The following is a 10370-nucleotide window of genomic DNA, read 5'->3' as shown; positions in this document are numbered from 1 at the left end:
GATTGAAGTTAGCTGTGGACTAAATTGAGGAATGTTCCAAACATAGTTGGAAGTTTCGTAGAGATTTAATTCAATTTCACGCTTAATTGATTAGTTAATTGGGCTAATAAACATTTATATAAGAGCACTAAAGAGATGTGGGAGTGGCTACAGACAAAATGAAGGCTCTGGAAAAAGCTAGCTAGTCACATGGTACAATTCAAAACAACCAATAGGCTGTCCGGAAATTGAGGCAAAGGGGAGGGCCAAAGAGAGTATGGTGACGTCATATCATGCCACTGTTCATTAGCCAATGGTAGACGACTCTTCCAGTCCATTATTTGAAGAAAATGTTTTTGTAAGAACGTGAGTACGTAGCTATCTTTATTAGAATGAAGTAATGTGTGTTATAAATGGCTAAAATAAAATTGCAATGGTATTTGAAAGGTACAAATCTGGGATAACATTATTGTTATAAACTATCTTCGGTAATGAGACATAAACACAGATTTACAAATTGTTAATTGGTTCATCATATATGCTTGTAAATGTCTTGATTGGTGCACTAACGCCATAGTCACTCGCCAGTCACTAGGCGACCATCTCTTGAAGGCCCTTAAAACAACCGTATCAACTATTTTTGCGCATAGGCCTTTCATTTGCACAAATCAAACATAATTAAACAATTCAACCCAATTGGTTAACATGTTGCTGATACATTTCGTAAAGTTGAACTTTCCTCAACTTTCACTCCTATAGTCAGGGTTATATTGTCAACAATTGCATCGCCACAATGTCTCTTCAAATCGCCACCTTCAGTTGAATATAAATAACTTCTGGCCAACTATGATCGCCCCCTGGAGGCCAACACTAATATTGCTGACCTAGCCCAAAATTGTTACAGGCTACTGTTATCTCCTCAAATAAAAACTCTGCATTCTTTACGTATTATTGTATTCCTCATGATGGAAATGTATTTTCAAGAGCAATACTCAGCACAATGGTCGAGTGTGAAATTACTCAATATGCGTCATATGTGAACAAGGGGCCAGTCATGGTAGCGAGATGACAGTGTACATTGTGTCAAACTCATTCCACGGTGGGCCGAGTGTCTGCGGGTTTTCGCTTCTCCCTTGTACTTGATTGATGACCAGGTGAGGAACTCCCATCACCTGGTTGTCTAGGTCTTAATTGAAAGGAAAAAACTAAAACGCACAGACACTATGCCCTCCGCGGAATGAGTTGGACACCCCTGGTGTACATTGTTTCAGAAGTGACAAACTAAGTACTGTAGCAGAATGCATTCACAAAGTTTTGCTCATCTTCCTGTCAGAGGATTTGGTGTCTGGGTTGCATTTACTACCAGGGTCAATAGGTCATCTGGGCCTATGTCTTGATCTTAAGCTAGAGCCTGCCGTCATAATTTCCTTGACTGCATCTGAAATGGCACCCTATTCCCTATATAGGGCACTACTTGCCCTGGTCAAAAATATTGCACCATATAGGAGGTATATACGGTGCCATTTCAGAAGCAGACATTTGTTTTGTGTTGCAGAACAACATACGCATAGCCTGGTCAACTTATAGGAGTTTACATGATGGTTGACATGCATTACTATAAAAGTGTATAAGGTTGTGGGTCAAGGGATCTTCATAACACGAAAAGGAAACTGAAAACAGTGAGGATGAAGCTGACTAGCCTTCATTTGAGCATGTGCTTCACATGATCAGCATCAAACCCGAGTGGCGCAGCGGTCTAAGGCACTGCATCTCACCCAGCCGTGATTGGGAGTACCATAGGGTGGCGCACAATTGGCCCAGCGTCGTCCAAGTTTGTCCGGGGTAGGCAGTCATTGTAAATAAGAATTTGTTCTTAACTGACTTGCCTAGTGAATTATTTTTAAATTTCACCTTTATTTAACCAGGTAGGCCAGTTGAGAACAAGTTCTCATTTACAACTGCGACCTGGCCAAGAAAGCAAAGCAGTGCAACAAAAACAGTTACACATGGGATAAACAATCGTAGTCAATAACACAATAGAAAAATCTGTATACAGTGTGCGCAAATGAAGTAAGGAGGTAAGGCAATAAATAGGTCAATAGTGGCGAGGTAATTACAATTTAGCAATTTACACTGGAGTGATATGTGCAGATGAGGATGTGCAAGTAGAAATACTGGTGTGCAAAAGAGCAGAAAAACAAATATGGGGATGAGGTAGGTAGTTGGTTGGGCTATTTACAGATGGGCTGTGTACAGCTGCAGCGATCAGAAAGCTGCAGCTGGCTGCACGTAGGAGGCAGTTTATACCTTTGCAGGAGACTATGGGAAGATCAATTGCATAATCCTTCACATCCTCTACTAGTCTCCTTCTCAACCCATTGGAGGTCAGAGGGGAGGGACCTCTGGCTTCCTCATCTAATTGGTTTTGAGGAGATGAGAGGACGCGAGGAGTATCCAATTGAGATCTTCCCTAGTTAAACTGCATCTGAAATGGCACCCTATACTTTATAGCAGGGATACTCGACTCTTACCCTCCTGGTTTTCTGTTCTACCTGAATTACTCATGCCTGGTGTCCCAGGTCTAAATCAGTCCCTGATTATAAAGGAACAATGAAAAAATGCAGTGGAACTGGCTTCGAGGTCCAAAGTTGAGTTTAAGGGTTTTATAGGGTGCCATTTCCTAATAACAAGGCATGTATGGATGAAATGTTATCCAATATTGGGAACTAATAGGTATAGTTTGAATAACAGAATAAGGCAAATCGTTCCAGAAACTTATTTGGGAATGAATTTATTATGTTGTATTCCTGTGGACCATGTCTGAACATCACAATTCACCACCACTGTAACAGTATGCAGTTAACTGTCCAGAACACATTTGTTTCAATTTCCTCCTAATACAGAATAACTGGTTAATGAGTTTATTGAAGACAAGAATCTGACAATCATTCTCTCACACACACACACACACGTAAAGTTGAAAAGTAATATAAAAAGCTAACTCTGTGGAAGGTACGTGATTCTTCCATTTCCTCCTATGCTCCAAAGTTATGTAGTGCCAATCTGAACATGTCATTTGTGCAGATCCATTTGTTGTCCACGTTCTTCAGCAGGAACGTTTGTTGAAAACCCATCACCTGGTCCGTGTCAGCCTTTTAAAGAAGAGAGAACAGATCAGCATCATCCTCTACAAATATAATTTACTAATCTATCATTATTAGGGTTGCAAAGGGTCTGAAACTTTCCGCAAATGTTCAGGAAATTTTCCATGTGAAGTTAAGAATGGGAATTTTGCTTAAATTCATCAAAAAGTTAGCTTATAACAGTGAACCTTTTTTGTGGTATACATGTAAGGCAAATCTAGGTCTCGTGGCATATTTTGGTTAAACTGTCCCCAATAAAATGGAACTGCAACCCTCTGCATGCACAGTGCATTCGTCCATCGCATGTGCAGCTGATTCTCAAGATCTTGCACACTAATGAGATGCTATTGAGTCCACACTACTACACTGTCTGAGCCAAAGACGACATGCTTTCTGGTAAGTTTTTATTACAATACTGGGTGGGATGAATATTTTATATGACATACAGTGGGGCAAAAAAGTATTTAGTCAGCCACCAATTGTGCAAGTTCTCCCACTTAAAAAGATGAGGCCTGTAATTTTCATCATAGGTACACTTCAACTATGACAGACAAAATGAGAAAAAAAAATCCAGAAAATCACATTGTATGATTTTTAATGAATTTATTTGCAAATTATGGTGGAAAATAAGTATTTGGTCAATAACAAAAGTTTCTCAATACTTTGTTATATACCCTTTGTTGGCAATGACAGAGGTCAAATGTTTTCTGTAAGTCTTCACAAGGTTTTCACACACTGTTGCTGGTATTTTGGCCCATTCCTCCATGCAGATCTCTAGAGCAGTGATGTTTTGGGGCTGTTGCTGGGCAACATGGACTTTCAACTTCCTCCAAAGATTTTCTATGGGGTTGAGATCTGGAGACTGGCTAGGCCACTCCAGAACCTTGAAATGCTTCTTACGAAGCCACTCCTTCGTTGCCCGGGCAGTGTGTTAGGGATCATTGTCATGCTGAAAGACCCAGCCACGTTTCATCTTCAATGTCCTTGCTGATGGAAGGAGGTTCACTCAAAATCTCACTGGTCCCTTTGCAGAAAAACAGCCCCAAAGCATGATGTTTCCACCCCCATGCTTCACAGTAGGTATGGTGTTCTTTGGATGCAACTCAGCATTATTTGTCCTCCAAACACGACGAGTTGAGTTTTTACCAAAAAGTTCTATTTTGGTTTCATCTGACCATATGACATTCTCCCAATCTTCTTCTGGATCATCCAAATGCTCTCTAGCAAACTTCAGACGGGCCTGGACATGTACTGGCTTAAGCAGGGGGACACGTCTGGCACTGCAGGATTTGTGTCCCTAGCGGCATAGTGTGTTACTGATGGTAGGCTTTGTTACTTTGGTCCCAGCTCTCTGCAGGTCATTCACTAGGTCCCCCCGTGTGGTTCTGGGATTTTTGCTCACCGTTCTTGTGATCATTTTGACCCCACGGGGTGAGATCTTGCGTGGAGCCCCAGATCGAGGGAGATTATCAGTGGTCTTGTATGTCTTCCATTTCCTAATAATTGCTCCCACAGTTGATTTCATCAAACCAAGCTGCTTACCTATTGCAGATTCAGTCTTCCCAGCCTGGTGCAGGTCTACAATTTTGTTTCTGGTGTCCTTTGGTCTTGGCCATAGTGGAGTTTGGAGTGTGACTGTTTGAGGTTGTGGACAGGTGTCTTTTATACTGATAACAAGTTCAAACAGGTGCCATTAATACAGGTAACGAGTGGAGGACAGAGGAGCCTCTTAAAGAAGAAGTTACAGGTCTGTGAGAGCCAGAAATCTTGCTTGTTTGTAGGTGACCAAATACTTATTTTCCACCATAATTTGCAAATAAATTCATAAAAAATCCCACAATGTGATTTTCTGGATTTTTCCCCTCATTTTGTCTGTCAGAGTTGAAGTGTACCTATGATGAAAATTACAGGCCTCATCTTTTTAAGTGGGAGAACTTGCACAATTGGTGGTTGACTAAATACTTTTTTGCCCCACTGTACATGATTTTTTGTTAACTAATAAATAGTAGCCTACAGCAAAGTGTGTTTAAATCATTTCTAACTTGTTAACAATTTCTGCTAGTTAGTTTTTGCTACCATGTGGGTTTCAGCTGGCTTGAGCCTGCTAACTGAGGAGTGTTAATTCACCTGTTTCCATACACATTTCATTTTAAAACATTTACCTTACAAAGGAGTTGTTTAATCTAATTTCCGTAAAAATTTATCTGTACATGGAATTGTGTTTTTTTTTTTTACTCGTTTTTTTCTAATCTTTACAGGAAAATGCCACGGGTACTATCTGATGTATGGAGACATTTCACTACAGCTAATATAGAAGGAAAAGCTGTGTACATTTGCAAATACTGTGCCAAATCATATGTGAAGAACGCGACAAAGATGCAGAATCATCTGGCCAAGTGCATAAAGTTCCCTCAGCACTCACAACCTCTGACAAAAGTCCCTCTACTTCGATGAATCAGACACCTTATCGATAACAACAGCTCATGGTCCTCCTGGAAACAAAGTTTTTTTGACTCACTGGAGGAACGTAGTCAGAGAAATGCTGATGAATATCTTGCTCGAGCTGTGTATGCAACTGGTTCACCTCTGATTTCTGAAAGTTTTTTGCTTAGCATACACCCCTCCAACCAGACATGCTTTATCTACTAATTTGCTGGATGCAGAATTCAACAAGTTCAAGTGAAGGTCAAGCAAATCATAGAGAAAGCAGACTGTATTGCAATCATCTCTGATGGGTGGTCGGATGTTCGTGGGCAAGGAATAATTAACTACATCTCCACCCCTCAACCCATATTCTACAAGAGCACAGACACAAGGGACAACAGACATATCGGTCTCTACATTGCAGATGAGCTGAAGGCAGTCATCAATGACCTTGGACCACAGAAGGTAGTTGCATTGGTGACAGACAATGCTGCGAACATGAAGGCTGCTTGGTCTAAAGTGCAGGAGTCCTACCCTCACATCACACCCATTGGCTGTGCTGCTCATATATTGAATCTGCTCCTCAAGGACATCATGGCACTGAAAACAATGGATACACTCTACAAGAGAGCCAAGGAAATGGTTAAGTATGTGAAGGGTCATCAAGTTATGGCAGCAATCTACCTTACCAAGCAAAGTGAGAAGAATAAGAGCAACACATTGAAGTTGCCCTGCAACCCCCGTTGGGGTGGTGTTGTCATCATGTTTGACAGTCTCCTGGAGGGGAAGGAGTCTCCAAGAATTGGCCATATCACAGTCTGACGATATGAACAGCCCCATTAAGAGAATCCTCCTGGATGATGTATTTTGGGAGAGTGGTAAGCAGCCTGAAACCTATAACAGTAGCCATTGCACAGATTGAGGGAGACAATGCCTTCCTGTCTGATGTTCAGACTGCTTGCAGATGTAGGAGAAGAAATCCATACTGCCCTGCCCTCTTCACTGTTGCTCCAAGCAGAGGAATCTGCAGTTCTGATATACATCAAAAAGCATGAAGACTTCTGCCTGAAGCCAATATACACCGCAGCGTACATGTTGGTATGCTGGCAAGAGCATCCTGTCTGGTGCAGAGATCAACAAGGCCTATGGTGTCATTACTACCGTGTCTCGCCACCTTGGCCTGGATGAGGGCAAGGTTCTTGGCAGTCTGGCAAAGTTTTTATTTTTTATTTCACCTTTATTTAACCAAGTAGGCCAGTTGAAAACAAGTTCTCATTTACAACTGCGACCTGACCAAGATAAAGCAAAGCAGTGCGACAAAAACAACACAGAGTTACACATGGAATAAACAAACGTACAGTCAATATCACAATAGAAAAATATATGTACACTGTGTGCAAATGTAGAAGAGTAGGGAGGTAAGGCAATAAATAGGCCATGGAGGCGAAATAATTACAATTTAGCATTAACACTGGAGTGATTGATGTGCAGATGATGATGGGAAAGTAGAGATACTGGGTGAGAGAGGATCAGTAACAATATGGGGATAAGGTAGTTGGGTGTGCTATTTACAGTTTGGCTGTGTACAGGTACAGTGATCGGTAAGCTGCCGATCACTGAAGTACACTTCCATGCAAGGGCTTTGGGATGGAGATGCAATATGGCCGTCGTGCCAACATATCTCATCAGCCACCTGGTGGAAGGGACTTTGTGGATCTGAGGCTCTTTCCCGTTTCCTCCATCATCCTCCAAATCCCACCACCAACAGCCACCTCAGAGCGCAACTGGTTCTTGTTTGGGAACACACAACAAAGCACGCAACAGGCTGAACAATACAAGGGTTGAAAAATTGGTGGCCATCCGGGCAAATTTGAGGCTTTTTGAGCCTGACAACAAGCCATTCTCAACAAGGTTGGAAAGAGACAGTGAAGATGAGGCCTCAGAGTCTGATGTTCAAGAGGTGGACATTGAGGAGGTCCAGGGAGAACTCATGGAAGCTTGAGAGGAAGACAACCAAAGCCTTAAGTTTCTTGACTATCATTTTACAGATTTATGTTGAAAATGTTTTTGGGAGATGCGATGGATCATTGAGGATCATTCAATATTCCTTTTCTTTTGTTGTTCAGTGAAATCCTCCCATGTGAAGAGTCAATTAAAATTAAATTCATAACTAAATTGTTTATTTCTATTGGAAGGATTTAATCATTTGCAATTATGTCTACTTAAGGTAAAAATGTTTGTCTCCATATGCCATGGTAAATATCCAATGCAAAAAAACATCTACATTTAAACGGTATTAATTTGCATATATTTCCATTAATTCCCATAGAAAGGTTCCACCTTTGAATATTCCCCAAAATGTGCAACCCTAATCATTACATACAGTAGAAATGAACCACAATAAGAACCATCGATTTGATTTTAAAATTGATTACAGTTAAGCTCAACAAGTGTCTTTAGGTGGTATTAAAATGAAAACAGGAGCAGCTCCTTCCATGTTCCCATGTTCAGCGGTGAAATAAAGACACCGATGAATGTTCCTGCAACGTTTCAGCCCAAGTGTGCAGATATCCATCTTTATTTCATGACATTTTTTGTACCCAGGTTCACCGGCATCACTATGCTAGCTTAGCAGCTTCATTCCCTCCCTCAACTTGCCTTTGACTGGGCTTAAAGTAGGGTCATTTCAAGCAGTTGGTGAGTTTCTGGTTCGATGTCACTCAGTTACTCTCGCCCCTCTAAACTTGCACTACAGTGACCCCAGCCGTTGATCTAAGCTTAACTGTGAATCCAGGTCACGGCACCACTGTAACCCGCGTCACTGTGTTAGCTTAGCTTTTTCTCTCAACTCGCCTCTGACTTGGCTTGACTACAATCCTCTGCTACACAAACAGTTAACACACATGACTGTCAACTTGACAATATATACACCAGTTGTGCCACTGAAAAGGATGCAAATCACTGGCGCCACCTCAAGCTGTGGGTGAGTTTCTGGTATGATCTCCCTGTTACACCAGCAAGTCACTCAACATGTATCCACTATTTTTGAAATGATCTACCTTGAGCTGTCCCATCACCATGCTCATTACACAGCTGTCTGGCGTGGGCTGGTGGTCCTGTGCGGTGATGCTGTGCTGAATTGACTGGAACGGTAAGCTCTGCAGTAAGGGAGAGAAGAGGTATTTTATGTCTGTACCATGTTAAAATAATTAGGCTATACATTATAATTACTTTGAAGTTTAAATGAAGACGTCACTCACAGTGATCTTCTCCATAATGGCTTTATGCCCCTGGAAACCAACTCCTTCCCATGTTAAACATGACGCATCAGTCTGGACACACAAACATCAATAATTTATTAAGACAGTGAGCTCTCACTGATCTCACATCAGTTACACACTAAACAACATGAGCAGCTGTGTATTCATTAGTCAGATTCCGTTGCAAGATGCTTTGTGAAATGGGAGGGACCTACCTGAATTTGACCAATAGCAATTCTTGTTTTCGTTGTAAAATGTTTTCCGCTTGGAATAAACGGTTATGTTTTGCAACGGAATCTGACCAATGAATACACCCCAGGGGTCCATCTCAAAAGTCTTTCCTCGATTCCTTCTATCCTCTCCATCCATGCCACTTTCTCAAAGCACTTTGGAGGATAGCCCTTGAACATGACTCTAAATTCCAATCCATTACACATAAGTCATTGGACGTGGGCGTCTTCTGTACAGGGGAGTTGTTAAGAGTCCTGACACTCAAACTGAACATTAATACACATCGCTTGCAGTACCCATAGCTGTATGGATCTTGCAAAATTGCAACAGTAAGTGTATCTTTTTTATTTGAAGGATTATTTTTCGATGATGAAAGGGCCATATGTTTCGGAAGCCCTATTGTAAGCAATGATTGATGTTTCTAAACGTTAAAACACAGCGTTGGGATTGTGGTTCACATGAGCAATGCTGAAAACTGTAGGGTTATTTGAAGGAGAAAGTCCAAGTGAAGGAGGCAAGGAATTAAGAGAGGAGAGTCACCCCAGGTTTCCAGATGACAAGGTTGGTCCATGAAACACCATTACACATCTCTAACTGTGTTGAAATGTAAATACTCACATAGAGATCAGCGAGTTTGGTTCTATCAGAATCAAACTGTTGGTAATAATGTTGCACAAAGCCTGCACCTATCTGCTCCCAAACCGGTTTGCTTGCCATGATTCAAAGTGCAGGTTGGAATCTGGAGAGGAAAATGCGACTTGAATATGACGTAGCCAAAAGCGCATCTCTGATGAGCACATTCCACGTGTTGCAGAATCATTCTGAATTATTGGAATTATAATGAATGGAAAAGATAAAACTTCAGTTTGTCATCATGTATTTATCCACTTATCAAGAGAACATGAGCACGAGAATGGCTAACTAGCTAGCTAGATCTCAAAACTGGAAACACTAGCTAACGTCAGTTAACGGAATGAATACTGAGTTACATAGCGAACTTGTTATATACAGTAGCAAGCTAGCTCGCGAACTAACTAGTTTAATGTCAGTACATCATTCCACTCAGAAAAAGACAGCTAAACTTTTACTTTGTGTTGCAAAGAATAATTTCCCCTATAAACTACATGTTTTATTGTTGAATAGTTGTTTAAAACGTAATATGAAACTTACCTTAATATGCAACTTGCTAGTAATCCAGTGTGGATGCACAACAAGTCTCTCCCGCTTCATCCGGAGAAAAAAACTTGTGTTATCGTATACAGGGGCTAAACAACCAATAGATGCGCTCTTCGGTTTGATTGACGGGTACCTACGAGCATGAATGGCACCCAAA

At 41.2% G+C, this 10370-nt stretch overlaps 1 protein-coding gene across 2 annotated transcripts; it reads right to left on the bottom strand.

Moving 5' to 3' along the window:
* Positions 1 to 2754: 2754 nt before the first annotated feature.
* LOC139554857 (nuclear transport factor 2-like) lies at positions 2755 to 10370 on the bottom strand. 2 transcript variants are annotated; one of them, XM_071368064.1, is made up of 5 exons: positions 10208 to 10370; positions 9656 to 9776; positions 8807 to 8878; positions 8606 to 8704; positions 2755 to 3131 (listed from the first exon to the last, which is right to left on the bottom strand). In XM_071368064.1, the coding sequence occupies exons 2-5, from the start codon at positions 9752 to 9754 to the stop codon at positions 3015 to 3017; spliced, it is 387 nt and encodes a 128-aa protein (XP_071224165.1). In that variant the 5' UTR covers positions 9755 to 9776; positions 10208 to 10370; the 3' UTR covers positions 2755 to 3014. The 2 variants fall into 2 exon arrangements, with proteins under 2 accessions (XP_071224165.1, XP_071224166.1); XM_071368065.1 differs by lacking the exon at positions 9656 to 9776 and having other exon boundaries at positions 10208 to 10290.

This window comes from Salvelinus alpinus, chromosome 26 (genome assembly GCF_045679555.1).
Source record: "Salvelinus alpinus chromosome 26, SLU_Salpinus.1, whole genome shotgun sequence".
Classification (NCBI taxonomy): Eukaryota; Metazoa; Chordata; class Actinopteri; order Salmoniformes; family Salmonidae; genus Salvelinus; species Salvelinus alpinus.
This window is presented reverse-complemented; position numbering and strand designations above follow the sequence as displayed.

Bases quoted from the DNA above. Each gene is read 5' to 3' on its own strand.
- LOC139554857 (XM_071368064.1), bottom strand. From the start codon at position 9,754: ATGGCAAGCAAACCGGTTTGGGAGCAGATAGGTGCAGGCTTTGTGCAA. The intron at 8,879-9,655 runs GTGAGTATTTAC...TTGTGTGTCCAG, and splicing joins CCAAACTCGCTGATCTCTAT to ACTGATGCGTCATGTTTAAC. The intron at 3,132-8,605 runs GTAGATCATTTC...CTTCTTTAAAAG, and splicing joins TGGTGATGGGACAGCTCAAG to GCTGACACGGACCAGGTGAT.